Here is an 18106-nt window from a genome sequence, read left to right on the forward strand (position 1 = left end):
TTTTTGAAATCAGACATGCCAATGTCTCTTTCCTATTTCAGACCTAGATCATATTTAATCTGAATTCATGTTTCATATTTAAAAACCCCACATTTATTTGTTTTGGGAAAGATATGTGTTTATGTGTAGATCTTTTTGTTATGTAGTTTAACAAGAAGTGTTGCAAGTGTCAAAGGATATGATGACCACAGCAATGTCAGCAGGTTTAATTTTTCTCCAGCCATGTTTATGAAAGCAAAAACCCAACCAAAACCAACCCTGACATATGTAGTTTCTTTTTGAATATACAGACTGGCCCAAACACTGACATTCTCTTTATCAATCTTTGTTACAAAAACTGTACATTACAAACAGTATAGAAACAAACTGAAAGGAATGTGCCACACATCCTGGCTAATTTTCTATATGCAGTTTAAAAATACAGCCTACTCCCTTACAGTGCACAGTTATTGTGTAGAGTACATCACTAGTTAAGTGGACATGATAGAAGAGCTCTAGTTTTCCTCAGCACAGAGAATAAGAGCCAATTCTGCTCGGTAAAGCTTTCCTCCATCAGACAAGGCCATGATGCTTTTCTTGTATGTTGCAAGGTTGGTAATGTCTAATTCCTATTTAAAGAACAGATAATGCTTTATAATCCTGTTTAGTTATCAGCATGAACAAGTTTACTTCCAATGGCAGGAAATGAGAAAAAATCCCAGATATTCCCAGCCTGTCCAACAGTAAGACACTAAAATGTTTTTATAGATTTGCATGTTATCCATTGTGTGATAGCCATATGTTAGCTTGCTGCTAGCTGGTATCTCAGAAGCAAGCAAGCTCTTGACACTGTAACTCTCCTAGTTCAGGATTTACACTGCTATTATTTCCACCACAATTTTTAGTTGTACTTTGACTTCAGGAATTATTACTTAGAAGCTCTATATTTATCTTATTAGGGTGGATTAAAGCGTCCTTAAAATCCAAATTAAATCTAATCTCTAAGGGGAAAGAAGCCCTCTAGGATTACCTTTTTGTTCTTTTCACAGAGATCCTTCAGTAGGGCATCAAGTTCATTTTCATCTATATAGCCATTGCCATCCTAAAAAATACCATTAAAGATAAGTTAAAAAATTTATTTTAGTTCCAGAGGTTATGGCTAGTTCTTCACAAATTCAGAAAATAAGTGCCAATAAACTACACCAATTATAAAAACATTTTTTAAAAACTTACTTGATCATACATCTCAAAGGCATTATTGAATTCTTTTGCACACATTTTGACACCCTAAATGCCAAAAGGAAAACAAATCCATTAATGACACCAGTTATGTGTGATAGTAATAGGTTACTGAATAATGTGAATATTCATACCTGAAATTTAATAAGAAAATTTTCCTGTACAGGGAGCAGTCTTTGGAGAGAAAAAAAACAAAGGTCAAAATATTTAACTGTTCCCATTACAGCACTTGGTATATGATATTTGTTGTGAAAAGAAACAGAAGACATACCTGGCCAGTTCAGTAAGCTCCAACTTTCCATCATTGTTTGCATCAAACATCCTGAGCTGAAAAAATATGTATATTTAATATATCAATCAAAATTAATCAACCTAATGAGGAAAACACTTATTTGGAAAACTTAAATCCAATTAACTTTGTCCTGACATGATGTCCCCGGGTCACATTTGCTGTGTAATACGTTTATTTTAAGTACTGACTAAGTAATTTATAGTAATTAATTCTACTGCAAAATCTTGATAAGAAACCAGCTGAGCAATTCTGATTATACTGGGGTAAGGTAGGTCTTAGCCTGCCTACACTGCTGAATGAATGTCCTGTATGAGAAATGTGCATGTTATTATTTATAAATGAGAGGAGTGTTGATGTGATAATACTTTACTTTTGACTTCATGTCATGATTGGGTAATAGAATCATTATTCTTTATTCATAAAGGTGAAAAACTGTTGGGTTAAGTGCAACAGAATCCAAGGCATTCAATTCTGAAGACAGAAAACACTAGACATTTCATTCAATTGAATAGGTCTAACTGTTTAAGTGGAGACAATATTTTTTTACTGTGAAATATTAAAAAAAAAAGTGAACAGATGTTGCAGATGATCCTATTTTATTGATGGTATGAAAATGGGAAAATAAATCTTTCCAAATAAGCATAATTAAATTATAATAATAACAATGTTAATATAATTCCACAAAATAAGTTATTATTTTTACTACTTTTCAATAGCTGTACTATTAAACTGTCTTCCTTTGAGGCCTTGAAAGAATGAGTTCCTGCCACTTGAGAAGCACAAACAGCTTATAAAAGCTGTTAGAAGTAGATGAAGATATTGTTCCTGCATAGGACTTTCTCTTCCAGTATTTGTCTGTATAGTTGCATTTTTCTACTTTCGAACATTATATTGCACTTACTGTGTAATAAAAGAGTCACAAAAGCAGCAGACTACAAAATATTGTATTGAAAGCACCACCACCCACACTCCATCCCATCACCTCCAATCCCAGTAATTTTAGATGTAATTTATAGATAAGAGGAAAAGCAATATCCTGTACTGATACATCTACATTGACATACATCCTTTTAAAGAGGGAGCTAATGTAATGCAATGAAAAAAGGCCTAATTTCACTTTGTTAATACAAAATAAATGACAAAGGATACCAGAAAAAAGTGACCCATTCTATGAACATTTATTTCTACACAACACCATGGTTCCTTTTAACACTTCCTTCCTTTGTATAAAAGCATCTGCCTTGTGTGCATTTCCCAGGAAAACAGATTTGCATTTGAGGGAGGTAAGCAGAGGCAGCTGTGAAGTGAACTTATTCTGTATTTTGATGAGTTGTTAGTGGCTGGCTCTGCCTGCCAGCAGCTGCTCAGGACTGTGTGTTTTTTATTATCCTTCTGTTTTCTGCAGAGATTATTGGAGGGTTGGGCTTATTTTTTTCTCTTTTAACTAAATTCTTTGTCAATGTGCGTCTCTGCAGAGGCCAGAACTTACAGCACACTTTAGGATGGAGGTCAAAAAGCTCTCTGAATGCAAATGTTATCTTCAGCAGTGAATGAGCAGTGACAATTCTGTGTAAATGGATTATACTGGTACAAAGGACCAGCAGACTTTTTCCAGGAGAAACACAAGTTTTGTTCAGCCAATCTTAAGCCAGTTTGGTGTCCTTGTGCATCTCCCTAGAACATTTTTGATTGTTACAAGTATTTTTGGATGAAAACAAGCTGGTAAAACAAAAAAATGTAGACTTATACATTTCCTGAAGACCAGAATTCTGTCTTTTTTTCTTGAAAAGCCCATACAGAAGCCAGTACTGGTCCTTACCACGGACTGCCATAGCAGTGGGATGGATGGATTGTTCAAAGGATGGCATGACCAAGGAAGCAAGAGTTTTGCTATAGTGTTTGTCTAAAATATCAATTATCTTCCTTGAAGCAAGGGGAGAAAGAAAGTGTGAGGTATTTGTAAATCTAAGGAAGCCACAATGCACTGATATCTTTTAAGACAAGAGACAGACATGCACTAAAAGACGGCAAAATATAGAAAGTAACTCCAAATTAATTTGATCTAAACAATATAATTATGTCAAGAACAATTTTGCTCCTGTGAAATGTGAGGACTTTGGTTTACAGCTAGCAGCACAAGGGAGCAAAACAGGGAAAATACAATGGCATGGCATAATGTTATATAAATACCAAGAAGGTTAAAAATTCCTGGACTTTCCTTTTTTGAGCAGCACTGCCCATTAACCCATTATGGCAGTTACTGAGTAACTTCCCATTAACCCATTATGCCTTTAAATAAACTTACCATTATTTCTGTGTATTCCGTTAGCTTTGAGTCTTCAATCTGCTTATTTGCTTTCTGTAACAAATCTTTCAAGAAGCTCTGTTAAAATAAATAGAGTAATAGGTGAATTTTTGTCTACAGTATAAAATGTTTGCTAACTGACTTTGCTAACTTCAGATTAAAGTAGTGGGAAATATTATTTTACTTCCACTTTAGTATTTACTACTGAAGTTCCAAATAGGTAGGGAAAAAAATGTTATTAACAGCTAAGAGTATATGTTTCTTTTGGTAAGTTCAAGTATATTGCATTTTATTTGGAAAAAGTAACTAATAAAACTTACTGCATTGCATGCCATTTGTTGTATTGTGAATTTGGAAAAAAGTTTGGCTTTCCAGTATACTGCTTCTTAATGTGCACTATCAGTAAACTAAACTAATTAACCTTGGGTCTCCTTGAAAACTTGTATGCCTAATCACTTCTTGCAGCATCTGAACAATTTTACAGAAAGGATCAATGATTAATTGAGTTCTGTCCTTGCCTATGGCATTACCTGATGCTAGAAGTGAACATTGTTCTTCCTACTTTGTATTTTACATGTGTGCAGCCAATTTCATTGCATTTTTGAATGAGAATTTGATGTCACATGATTTGAAACACCAGCCATTTTTACTTTAAAAGATAAGATGGTTTTCACTCAGTCCATGTTTTAAATTTCTTTACTAGATCTGTGACATTCAAAAAAAGGAAGATACCAAATTGTAAAGCAAGGGCATTACAAGACCTGATGAAGGACCTAATTCCTGTCATCAGCTGGAGTGTCATTATCCTTGCAGAATTTTTGGCAACATTTCAAGACAGAAAATGGGAGAGCTTGTAAGAAAATATACTTGTATTCCTGGACCTGAATGCAACCATGTCAATAGTGGTATTTTAGCCTGGCCCCCTCCAGGCTGGAGGCCCTTCCTGGTAGCTTGTATAATGAAGAACATGACTGAAACATTGTGAATGGATGTTACAGAAGCCTGTTTAATCTTGTGTGCTTCAGTGGAAAATAGAACTGGAAGGGAAATTAAAAAGCTATTCAGTCCATGTCTCAAGAAAGTTTCTATCTATCTAAACTTCCTGAATTAGTCTCTGATCTGAGCTATTGCCAAACCTTTCCTAAATACAGGCAGTGATGAAGAGTCTGCCTCCCCCTTAGACAACATATTCTACTGCCATTACTATTGTTAGAAAGTTTTCTTGACTTCCAGCTTAAATTTCACCTACAAAGTTGTAAGTGGGTGTACTCCTCCCATAGCAAATGCTTAAAAATGTTTGGGCTTGCCAAGAAACACTGATCTAAAAATAAAACTGGACATTATTGTCTTATTTTCAGTGTTAAAATTACCTCTTTTTCTGAGGCAAACGAAACGTCACATCACAAGAGAGACAAACCGTTAGAGACTCAGTTAAAATTTCTTCATTCTTCAGCTGGCCCTCAATCAACCCTGCCTTTTAAAATCTATTTTAAAATATAGCAGTCAGCAGGCATCATCTAACAGCTGGAGAGTTCTCAAGTGCTACCTTTTCCTGATCCTGCAACTTTAAAAACACTGGCCTGGTGCAACCGGTCAGCAGAAGAATGGGCTTGTCTGCTGAGGGTTACCCTAAGCTTAGATCCTCAGCAAATGTCACACAGATATCAAACTCAAAAGAGAAAGGGAAAAGGAAAAAAAATATGTGATTTTTTCTGTCATGGATTTCTTTTCTGAGCAGAAGAACAGGAAAGATTTTGAACAGTTTGATCTCCTGGTGCTTTATTTAAAACTTACATCACTCTTCTTTATACCACATATGGAGAAAATAGTCCAAATTAGCTGGATAAACACAGACAGTTCTCTTGCTATGAATTGCTTTGATTCCTTTGAATGTAAAGCTACAATAATGAATCAAATGCAGTTGGACTGTGGAAAATGGCACCTTTTTCCTCAGAAAGCTGTTGTATATGAGCATCTCTGCTATGAAGAAAGGCAGAGAGAATTGGGATGCTTAAGCTTGGAGAAGAGGAGCTTCAGGAGAACATCATCAAAGCATAGAAATACTTCAAGGGAGGGTGAAAAGAGGATGGAGCTAGGCTACTGACAAGACCAGAGGCAATGGTCACAAAGTGAAACACAAAATGTTCTCTCTGAGCATCAGGAAACACATTTTCACTGCAAGGATGCCACAGCACTGGCACAGGTTGCCCATGGAGGCTGTAGAGTCTTCATTCTTGGCAATGTGCAAGGGCCATCTGAAAAAGGTCCTGAGCAACTGGCTCTGGGTGGTATTGCTTAAGCAGAGGGGTTGAACCAGAGGTTGACATCCTGAGGTTCCTAACAACCACGCTGTGATTCTGTGACACTAACTCAGCATTGACAAATTGGTATTGGTTGAATGACTAGGGAAATAAAATCACTCTTGTTTCAAGATTTCTTAACTGTGCAAAGCTGAGATGGCCAATGGGGTAACCTTGATTCTGCTCTTATTTGTGCATATTAAAGCTGATAGCAAAATCCTACTAGGCTAACCAAGCAGTGGCAGCACAATTCCATTTGTGTTAGTCTAGCAGTGTTAGAGTTAGGAAGTCGTAGGGTTACATGGTACTTGAGACAGCATCAACTGTCCAGCAGGATAGTGATTAATAGTAGTGATGCTCTTAAGAAAAAACACAAGAAAGCAGCTCTTTTCCCTAAGAGGCCAAAAAAATAACCAACATAGCTGTCAGTGACTCATCTTGCTTTCCTAATCTTTCTCACTTCTAAGCTACCTGGTACCCTAAGTCACTTGATACCAACACTGATCTGAATTAAAACATGGCTTAAAAAAACATTGATCGATTAGAGTTTCACTTTAAATAATTTACTAGCGATAAAAACATCAGCTAATTGTACTGCATTTTTTGTCATGTCTGAAATGCAAAAACATGCACAGGTGGGTATCTGAAGAAAGAGATAGCTGCACAAGCTGTAATCCAACACCTGTTCTCATATTGTGCATGCTCATAGATACTGGTTTACCTTAAGTTCCTCAGAATCAATGAAGCCACTGTGGTCGCTGTCGTATTTCCTCCATGTCTGCAATCAGAATGTGAATGTTTTAATATGTTTATGGCAAGCAGGTCTTTGATGATTTTGTAACAGACTACTTTTCATACTGTACCTGCATGAAATCTTCACTTGACTTTAGCTGCTGGCATCTGAAGAACAACAGGAAATTCTCTTCCGTTGGCAATACCTGAGCAAGCTGCAAGAGAATTTAAGAAAAATTGAATTTTGGCTCTTCATCAGGCCAGCTGAGCCTGTAATGGAGCATGAAGATTTTTTTAAAATGTGTGGAATTCTTTGTGCTCATACTGCTGCTGCCGTATTGTGGCCACTTGGAAGCTTCATCCTGCTAGCTGAAGTGTTTGGAAGATGCCTCTGAAAGGCTTCTGGCTTGCAGCTTTGTCATAGTCATCAAGGTCAAACAGCACTTGAGGTCTGAGAGAAAGGAGTGAGGTAGCACTTTACTAAAAGGGGAGCTGGGGAAAGGGGGAAAAGATTCACCCATGCAGAATTAGAATTTGTATTAAAATCCATTGAATCAGCATGAAGGGAAAGCATAACACAAGGATTCACAGAGGATAAGTGTGAAGGACTATGAATTAGAAAACAGAAATATAGACTACTCAGATACCAAGGAAGAGCAAGAAAGAAAGGAACACTGACATGAAGAACAGATGTGTAATGGAAATGGTTAAATATAAGGAAAAGCCAAGAGAAAAAAACACAGAAAATAGGGAGGGTAAGGGATGGCAGTTCTCATTTGTCAGTCACAGAGATATGTTCAAAAAGAGCTATAAATACCAGAAAGAAATCAAGAGGGCTTTTAGCCCTGCAAAACCAGGGATGGTTCTTCCAATGCCTCTACAAAAGGCTTTTTTTAAAATCAGACATTATTGTACTGATTATTGAAAATGTTCATTTACTATAACTCAATTTTGGCAAGTGACAAATGTAGAAGATGGAAAGTATGCTGTATAATTTAATGTAAATTCATGATTTGTTTTTAACAAAAGCCCAATTTTTTTCTGTCCTCAAAATGTATGAAATATGTTTTGAATAAAAAAAAAACTTTTTACTTGAAGAATAGACCAGCTGTGCTTACTATGGAGAAAATGGAGAAAGACAGATTTCTTAGGCTGCATTATTTTATGTAAAATGACATCTGCAGACTTTCTGGAGTCCCATCTTAAAATTTTAATTCAAATTTTTGTTTTTCTGCCTTCATTTCACACCCTCAAATCTTTTGTCCTGCCTATTTCAGTGCTATTGCCTAATTGCTGAGGCTTTTTTATTGGGAACCAGCAGAGCTGTAAGTGACTTCAGCTCTCACCTCACAGACACAACAAAGTTATGGAGACATATCTCTTGTTTCTCTAAAATCATATGTGCAAGGAACCAGTTAAATTCTGTTAGTGTTGGTACAGCTGAAAAGACACATCAGAGCACTCTCCTTACAGAAATGGTGCAGCTGATGACAGGCTGACAGGCCCATCAGAGCCTTCTGAGTGCTTTTGCTAAGTGGCTGAACATGAAATCAAAATCAACCCAAGAAATGCGTTTTTGTCAGCAGCTTTCAAAACCTACTCCATTATAAACAGAATATACACATATGGGTGAGTATATATTTATGTGTATGCAATAGCTAAATGTGTGTAACTCAGTCCTGATTTATGAAAAAATGTCTTTATTTCTCTCATGACAGAAAAGCTTTGATTTTTAGAGTATGCTCCTATTTAACAGCAAATGTTGAATGGAAGAACTATTCAGAAAAAAAATGATAGTTTGAGTGAAGTGACTGATTATAACAATGGGAAAGTATTTGCTTGTGTGGAAAATATAAACAAGATGTCGTTCAATGACATAGCCAATTCCTGTGAATTTTGCAAGGGCACCATAAAATAGTAACTGTCCAAAGGATCATTAACAGCTTATTAGGAGTATAAAACTGTAATTGAGGCATTACCTCTGAAAGAAAATTACCTTATTTTAAGCTATACCTCTCACCCTTTGTAAGTCTCAGGGGAAAGCATTAAATTGCTTTTTGTGGAAAACTCCACAGTATTAAAGGGATGAGTAGATTGTGTGGAAACTGGTTCAAATTCCCAGTCCCAGTTTTATACCACTACCAAGAAGAAAGATGGAAACCTGGTGCTATTTTAAATGATGACTTCTTTGTGGGGATGAGCATAGGGGGGCTTTGTGAGCATGTTTGAGTAAGAGTGCAGACCACTGCAAGTCTGTGTATGGCAGTAATAGCAGTTTAGTGAGCCTTGAGCTTTGCTGCTTTTATGGAGAAGGTTGGTTATCTCTGGATTGCAAGTAATAGAGGACACCTACAAAGCCTGAGACTGGTTTGACTTCTCTTTGGTCAGCTGCAGGTTGAGGTGTGTCTTTATAGGCTACCTAGCAGAAAAAATACTCTCAGTACCTAAAACAATATCAGAACTATTTTCTAGACATTGTTCTCTAAGTAAATTCCGTTGATATTTAATGCTATTTAAAATTCCTTTCACCTGATAGAGTGAATTTGCTTTTTAAAATCCCATAATAGAGCATGGGAGTACAAAGAATATTTTAGGCTAATAAGTAGTTGATTTTTTGGCAGCAGTAATCTTCAAATAATTTGAATGTGAAATTGCTGCAGCTCTGAGTTTTGAAACCTTGGGTTTCACAGCCACATTTTAGTAAAAGCATTGGTCTCAATGAGTACAAAAGGTGAATTAAAGGTCTCTTACAAAATGGAAAGAAAGTGGGCAGGTCAGGCTCTGCCTTTAGCTGGAGGACACTGGATAATAGCCAGCAAACTAACTGCAGTGTGCTTGCAAAGACAGAATCAACACTTGATCTGAGCTGAAAATCCACTTCTTCCTCTGTGAAGCCACCCTGGCCTCCTCTTTATCTCAGTCAACAGACCTTTCCTGAAAACTCATTATTGGCTGGCATATTCATTCTTTGTCAAATGCTGAGTGTCCATTTTGAGGACTGGGAATCTGAATGGCTTTACATAAGTTTTCTTGAACAGCGTTCACACAGTTTTCAGAAAAACTATTTGACGTAGTATGTAAACGGGAACAATCTGGAATTACTGGATTTTTTTTTTTAATATAAGGAAGGAGAGTCCAGTCCAAGTACCAACTTTAATATCATACTGCTCTGCACGTACCACACATTTATTTCATGAGTCCCATCAGCAGTTTCCAAATCAAGCATCATGCTGATGTAAGGGAAACAAAATACAGCTACTGGGTTTGGAAACTGCTATATTAAAGGAGAAAGTCCCTTCAGTCACTGAGCTCCGTACTATCACTATTCAGCTGCTTCCATGAATGCTGAACATGCTTGGCCCTTCACTGGGGGTGGTGAGCCATATCAGACCCTATTGGATTTGCTCATCTTCCCTCATTAAGTCAATATCAGAATCAGAAATAGAATTTGAAAGGTAAAACTTCCAGTTATCTTTACTAAGTGAAGAAGCACAGTCTTTTTCAGGCACTGTTCACACATTCTTCTTGCATCAGTGCTGGCTCCACAGATATTCAAAAAGACTAATTTAAATAAAATTCTTCAATAACAAATAAATTAGCATTTGTTAGTCCAAAACAAAAAGAGATGTTGTACTAAATAAACTCTGCTTCTTTCTAGATGCAAAGCTATTTGATCAATGCTAAGTATTGTTAAAAGATGCACTTTCAAAAATCAATTGTGGCCGCAAGTGTAACAAATTGTTCACATTTCTGTGGTAGTTTAGTCATAATTACATATGCCTTTAAACAAGGATATAAAATTCAGACATACGATAAAGGAAAAAAGGTATTTTGAAACGATCTATTGTATCAGCAGTGATACTTTCTATTGACTTCTACAGATTCTATTCAGTCCTCAGTTTTAAAATTAGATACCAAAGCTGGTCACTGTAGAAATTTTGCAGGCCTGGCTTGTTTCCAGCTGTTTCTTAATTAGCTCTCTAGGTCAAATTTCTTATTATCAGGAAAAAAATACAGTATATTTTAATAAAACCGCAGTGTCACTGCACTCGGAGTGGCATAAATGAGTCATTGATTTAAGCTCAGAAAAGTGACTTCTCAAACTGTAACCCTATAACCTCACAAACTCTCCTTTTTGAATTGCAGTGCTGAAGAATGAAATTCAGAGAAAACACAATGGTTCCCCCCTTCCTATCAAGTTGTCTAAGTTATCCAAGTGTTGAGCAGCTGTACGAGGAGAAGCTGGTTATCTTCAGCCTCTTCAGAAAATGGGAGTAAGGAATGTGAGAATTTTCTGCCTGCAGTTCTGTTAAAGTTCAAGAAAGGAAATCCTAATAAATTAATTCCTAGTCATGGTTAACATGCTGACTTACTTGGGTTACATATTTGGGGATTTTTAGAATAGAATACATACAGTAACTGCCCAATTAACTTCACTCAGATGTTATCAGCACTATTAGGAATGGTGACAGAGCATGAGCTCAAAATCACAGGTAGCACTACATCACATTACTTCTCATCAAATTACCTTTTTAATTTAAATTTCTGAAATTGACCTTTATTCTGTTTTGTAGAAAACTTAAATTTCTGTTGATGCTTATTTGCACTGAATGAAGAGAGAAAAGTTAAATGAGTTGTGGTGAAATGTCTGGAATGTGGTAAGGAATACATTACTTGTTAATGAAAAGGTTTCATTAGTGAAAAGAAAAAAAAAGATCTTAAGGGTGAAGAAGAAATATTCTGTGTATCTATAAATCCTAAGTATTGGCATATTATGCTCACATTATTCTGTGCTAAATGTATTTTCTTCAAGTAAAGTTACAAAGTAACTGTCTTACCTCAACTATACCTATTTTTCCATCAGTAGATTTCCCGTATTGGTCCACAAAAGCTTTCATTTCAGGTGTTAAATCCTACAAAGTTACAATGATAGAATCATTACTTTAAAATACAAGAAACATATGTAAACATACTTGAATAATCTATTATTTGCCAAATAATATGCAACATTTAATGAAGTACTCACACATGGCAGCTACACTCGTCAAGTTTAAATTAATTTTTTTTTCATTTTACTTCATAGGGAATTATATTATAGCCGGCGTGAATGATTGGCATCTAAATGCTTAGAATGCTATTTCAGTTTACAGAATTAAAAAACTGTAAAGACAGATGTGTTAGAAGATGTGTCTAACAGTTCCTTTGTTTGAGAGGGTGACAGTGAAGTTCATAGGCAATTATTACTCCATTTTCTCAGTTTTCATTTTTAAATTAGTAATTTGAAGGCAGTGCAGAATCTTTCAAAATAAGGAGAAAATTTCAGTATAATATATCTGAATGCCAAAATAGTCTTCCACGTCTTTGAGTGGATTTTTCCTGAACAATGGATGCTATTTTAGTCTTAAAAATCTCATCACAATATCATATTTTTCACTGTTTAGTATTTGGTTATCATGGAAACAGAGTCAAAATGTCACTGCTTAAATGTAGAAAGGGAGATTTAGTCGGGAGAAAACTTTAAGTAGTACCTTAAATCTGACAGAATAAAGCCATCATTGTTGTACATATAGATTATTGTCTCTGCTATACATTTGTCCTCTAAAGACTATTCTCATTCCAGGCTACGGCAAGAAGTGCCAGTCTGGGGTAAATATATAGATATTTGATTTCACACTTCAACTTGAGCTGTCTTTCTTTGATATGAGATGTCATCAACCTTCAATACTGATTGAACTTTTAATTTTCATTGTATTTCTTAGAGGTGGAAGCTAGTGAAACCATTCAGCAAGAATAGGGTTACAGTTATATTGAAACAATGGACAATTCTACAGTTATAGATTAAGTTACATTAGACTTTGGAAATTAAAGGTTTAGTTGTTATAATAGATCTGATTATATAGGACCTAAGTGATTTTCTCACTGGAGACACGGGGACTCTCAGCTGTAGAAAGTCTGTTGTAGCTTGTCCCAAATTTCACCTGCCAAAGCTAACTAAAATGTCAGTTCCTTGTAGCTGATACAGTCATGGCCTAGTATCCTATTTCTGTCAAAGTCATCCATAGCAAGTTAGTAATTTGCCATGGCTTTAATTAGAGATGTGGTTATTAATACAATGGACTTCAAAGTCACCTTTCATCTAATGATCCCAAAGTGGGGACAAGTTTGCTTAGCAGATAGAATGGAGAATTAGACACTTGGATTTTAATTAGTCCTGGTTAAATATTTTACTAATCTTTCTGCAGTTCTGCAGTGCTGGACAATGTCCATCCGTTGAAGGAGGCACAGTTGATTACAGGTTAAACAAACCAGGAAACTTATCCTCTAGTTCATTATTCAGAAATTATGGTGAGTTTTTTGGTGTTCACTTAACCTGCTCATGAGTTGCTTGAAGAGTTATTTGAGTTATGTTATTCAAATAAAAATTGCCTAAATTTAACCAAGACTAGTCCTAAACCTGATAGAGATGCAGTGCTCAATTTTTGAAATGAAGAAACTAGCCCTTCACACCTTAGTCAGACACCTCAGAAAAGATATTTTTCCAACAAGTGGAAAAAATTAGCTTTTTCTGATATCATTTGACAATGGAAGGATAATTGGCACTACAGAAATGCTCACATAATTGTACTCATAAATAACATGCTTCTGTGGAGAAGTGTTGTCGTTATCTATACAGGCAGGGAAAGTGAGAAATGGATCTGGAATAGCTCAGACAAGACCCACCAATTGGCACTTTATCAACCTCTGCACTGGTCACTTACACCCCAGGGTTTCTTTTGGCAATTGGCACTCCCAAAAAGAGAATGTATTGCATAAATGTGGGTCACAATAAACAGAAACTATGTTTATACACTTTTGTAGCTTTCATCTTTGAAAAAGAGTTATTTTAGCATGGCTAAAGTTATACCTGGTCAACCAGTATCTACCATAATGTGTGAAACAAAAAGGCCTAATGTTTCCAAAGCTCAAGCACTAAACCTTCTGAGTAGACATTCCCCCCTTCCAGAGGGGCTAGCCTGAATCAAGCTGCGTGCTACCTCTCTGTCTGAGAAAAAGCAGCTGTGAAAGTACAGGCTTACTGAGTGGATTAATGCAAGGATTAGCATCAGAACATAATTAGAACAGTTCTGTAGTTGGGAAGAATATTGGGAAATATTAAACCATTCTATTCAATGACAGCATCAATGTGATTCTTTAATGCATATGGCATGACTGATGTAAAATCCAGCTATGGAGAATGCATAATTGAATATTTCAAATATAGTGAGCAGAAGAGCGACCTGAAATGCAGAAGTTAATGATGACAAAGAAGCTTTGGGGTGTTAAAAGAAGGACAGACAGGGAAATTACATATAACCTATACTAGTTTCTCAATGTGTCCCTCCTGGCAAAAGAATAGATATTCAAAAATACTGAATTAGTATCCCATGAGACAAGAAATGAACTAATGAGATGCTTGTTTAGCAAATGAGCCTTCAAATGCAAGAACCAGGTTAGATTTGAAACCTAAGATGACATATAGCCATACTCCAGAGCCCACAGACCAGGTGCTGAATTTGGTTTTCCTACTGTAGATTGCTCTTTTCAGCAGAACACTCCAAAGCTAGGTTTGAATCAGAGAAACGGGACAGAAAAAACTTAAACATCTGAGCATTTTTAGAATATAGTGTCAGATACTGGGAGGAGTTATTTAAAAAAAACCCACATACATTGTAACATTTCTAGCAGATAAGAATAATCCTGCAAGGGTTTCTGTGTTGCTTTGAGTAGGCTATGTTTTTTAGAGATGCACACTTGCTTCAAGAGAGAAAATATTCTGACCTTAAAATTATAAATATTTTTTACCTTGAGCTTCTAATGAATTTTCAACTACTCAATAATATATTAGCATTTCTACTAACAGTGCCATTCATACTAAATATAAAGAGGCTTTAATATCTTCTTTCAACTGAGCATACTTAAGTTTCCTGCACTTTAGCATAGAAGAGAGATTTGTTCCGTTGCAATACTTGAAATGTATTGAAGTTGATTAATCTTTTCTGTGAAAAAAAATAAGACTTTTTCCTTCAAAAAAATCCCCACACTGATTTCCCAATTTTCTGTTTTGTTTTGGGGTTTTTTTAACTTCAATTTTGCTTTATTTTATTTTTCATTTTAGTTTGAACTTACACTCAGGAAAATGAGAGCCGACACCAACATCTCTTACAAGAATTAACTGCTACCTAGACTGCAGTAACATAAAAGGCACTGTTGAGAGACAGATTTTCATATGTGTAAAGTTTGTATTGATTCAATTTATATTATACAATTTTCCACAAAAACAATTAAGGTTCATATTAACTATTTTTTTTCTGCATTTAGGTCTAAAATATATAGAACTTTCAAAGCAAAGTTAATTATTGAAAAGCTATTTCTCAATTTGGAGGCATTTTTATTAGGAAGTATTAATCTATTTTCTCGAAGCACACAACATCCTCTTAAATTATTTTTTTTCTGTTTCTTCAGAATTCTTTTAGCATAGATTCATTTAGACCGATTCCATTAAGTTATATATTGGGCTTTGATGCTAAGAGTGGCTGTATTTTTACATAGAATCTTTAATTTATTTATTTATTTCTCCCTTTTCTTTTTCCCCGCTGCATGGGTATAATTTGGAGGAAATGAATAATTAATGTTTCAATAACTCATACACAGAAGTGTTTTGACAACACTGTCAAAAACTTCGCTGTCTCTCTGAGCCATTTAAACAGCCGGGATTTGGTACTCATACTCCTGGCGAAGAGCAATAAGTGTTTAGGAGTCATCTGCAGATCTATTTAGTGACCACCAAGGGGCAGAAACGCATTTCAGCCCGTGCTGCCCATTACGTGTGAAATTAAGAAATTAAGAGTCCAACTACCCTGAAGTGATGGGGTTCTCTCTTCCTCTTTTTCCTCGTCCTTTTTTTTTTTTTTTTTTTTTTTTTTTTTGTGTGTGTGTGTGTGTGTGTCTCCCACTCTCCCCGCCAGTTTTAATGAGTACATATCTGGATCAGATAAGATTAATTGCAATGGGATAAGGTCCCATCCAAGGCAAAAAGACAGCATCCGTACATTTCTTGACTTTTCTTTTTAAGCACTGTCAGAGGTATCAGCTTGTAGCCTTGCAAGGTAGGAGCGGGAGCCGCTCATCAGTGAGGTGGACCCTGGTTTCACCTTTCCAAAGCAGACGATTTATCAGATTTGCAATTTGCTAATTTCTAACCAAGCTATTTCCCTTTCCCCGCTGCGGCCGGCGCATGAACCGCGGGATGGCAAGAGAGAACAGAAGGAACCGGGGCACTGGAGTTTGTTCAAGAAAAACTCTTCTTTCCCGAAGAAGACGGAAAAGTGGGGCGAAACATTAACCTACCAAGCCTGCCTTCTTCCGTGCCTGCTGGAGCTCCTGGATGAAGTTTTGTAGCTCCTTCCCGTCCATGAACCCATTGCCTGAATGAACAACAGAAAGAATTACGGCTGCCGTCACCGCTCCCTCCAAACTCTCTCCGTTCTCCAGCGCCGGCAGGGGCGTCTCCGACCCGGCTGCTCCCTCCCGGCGGAGAGCGGCTCCCCGCGCCCCTCTTCCGGCACCGGCCCCGCTCCCGATGGCTGCGGGGCTGCGGGCGGCGGGCGCGGCCCGGGCCGCTTTCGGGCGGGCAGCGCTGCTGTCCCCCCAGCCTCCCGCGGGCTCGCCCCCCTCGCCCCCCGCGCCCCCGCCGCCCCGGAGGGAAGGAGTCACCGTCGGAGTCGTAGTGGTGCCAGATCTCGAAGAACTGGGCGGCCGAGATCTCCACGCCCTGCAGGTGGGTCTCCGCCGTCATGGTGGGCGCGGGGCGGCGCGGGGGGGGCGCTGTCCGCGGTCCTGACTCGCCTCTGACCGCGGCCGGCGCGGAACGACAGCGGCGGCTCCGACGGCTCCTCCCGCCGCCGCCCCGCCGAGGGCTATTTATGAGGCCGTCCCGGCCGGGCCACTCCCCCCGGCGCTGCCCTCCCTCTCCGCGGGCCCCGGCGCGCCCTCCCCGCCCTGCGCGGGGGGGCCGGGGTCTCCCGACGGCGGTACCTCGGCCGGGGCCAGCCCGGCGGCGGAGCCCTCGGGAACCGACACCCCTCGACGTGGGAGGGGTGTGTGGGTGCCGAGCGAGGAGCCCCGAGCAGAGGGAGCAGCGCTGAACGACCCACTCAGGAGTTACTGCGCATCCCTTGCTGTGGAGAACATGCCCATGAGACGTGGGGAGCTCAGCCTCCCAGTTTAGCCGTGGGGTTTCCATATGGAAGAGGGTCCTGAATATTGGAGCGTGGCTTGCAGCATCTCAGGATGTCCCGGTACAAGAAAAAAAAAAAAAAAAAAAAAACAAACAAAAAAAAAACCGCTTGGGGCACCATGTGGGCTGCAAGGAATCCGTTTTTCGCTGGTCCATCCCCAGTCCAGACCTGCAGACAGTTTTGCAGAGAGATGATCTCTGAAGAGCCGCAACTCTTTACCTGATGTTCCTTCTGAGATAAAATGGGATCTTGTGATACCCATATTGAGACAGCATAGAAACAGTGCTGAGGCATGAGGGGCACTACCACAGTCTCTTGCTCTGACTGAGCAAGAGCTCCTTTTTCATAGACCGGCTTTGGAGGCTTGCTCTCTTATAAGCAGTGAGTTGGAGGAAGGGAACAGATCAGCCTATAAAAATCTTCCTCTTGCAGTGGGGAAACATGGTGCTCTGCTGGTAATTCTGACTGAATCCCTTTTGGGATGATTAATTTTAGTCATTAGGGCTACCTGGATACTCTGAAGCACTGAAACTGCCTTTCTCCTTTCAGCAGTATCCTTCAGATACTACCCTGGGTTACAATGGTTTGATGGTCAGGATGACTGGCTGACAGGACATTGGCAAATGCAGTAGGTAATACAGTAAAGATGAGAGATGCAAACAGCTGGGAAACCCAGAAATCTCCATGTGTTGAGTGATCGGCATGACTAACAGTAGGGCAACAGTATGTTAAGACTCACAAATAGCATGAGCATAAAAAAACCCCAGGATAATGCAGAAGACAGCACAATGCCAATGGGGATGGATAACCCATCATGGATGAGAGTGGGATGTTTAGTTAAAGGCTGGCAAGTTGTGAGAGGGATTTCAGTAGATTGGGTGGCTGAAATCTTGTATGCATTATGGAACAAGGTGTGGACATAGTGATTAAGAAATCATGAGGCCTTATACTTGATTCCTTCCATCTTTCCATTCTCCTGTTT

General features: G+C 38.3%; 1 protein-coding gene across 1 annotated transcript; it reads right to left on the reverse strand.

The window, feature by feature from the left end:
* Positions 1-494: 494 nt before the first annotated feature.
* On the reverse strand, positions 495-16682 carry CALB1 (calbindin 1). Its single transcript, XM_041412795.1, has 11 exons — positions 16601-16682; positions 16235-16311; positions 11686-11760; positions 6979-7062; positions 6837-6893; positions 3816-3893; positions 1490-1545; positions 1353-1392; positions 1213-1266; positions 1010-1081; positions 495-608 (listed from the first exon to the last, which is right to left on the reverse strand). The coding sequence occupies exons 1-11, from the start codon at positions 16680-16682 to the stop codon at positions 495-497; spliced, it is 789 nt and encodes a 262-aa protein (XP_041268729.1).
* Between the last annotated feature and the right edge of the window lie 1424 nt (positions 16683-18106).

Source organism: Onychostruthus taczanowskii, unplaced genomic scaffold (assembly GCF_017590055.1).
Source record: "Onychostruthus taczanowskii isolate IOZ18803 unplaced genomic scaffold, ASM1759005v1 scaffold4, whole genome shotgun sequence".
NCBI lineage: Eukaryota > Metazoa > Chordata > Aves > Passeriformes > Passeridae > Onychostruthus > Onychostruthus taczanowskii.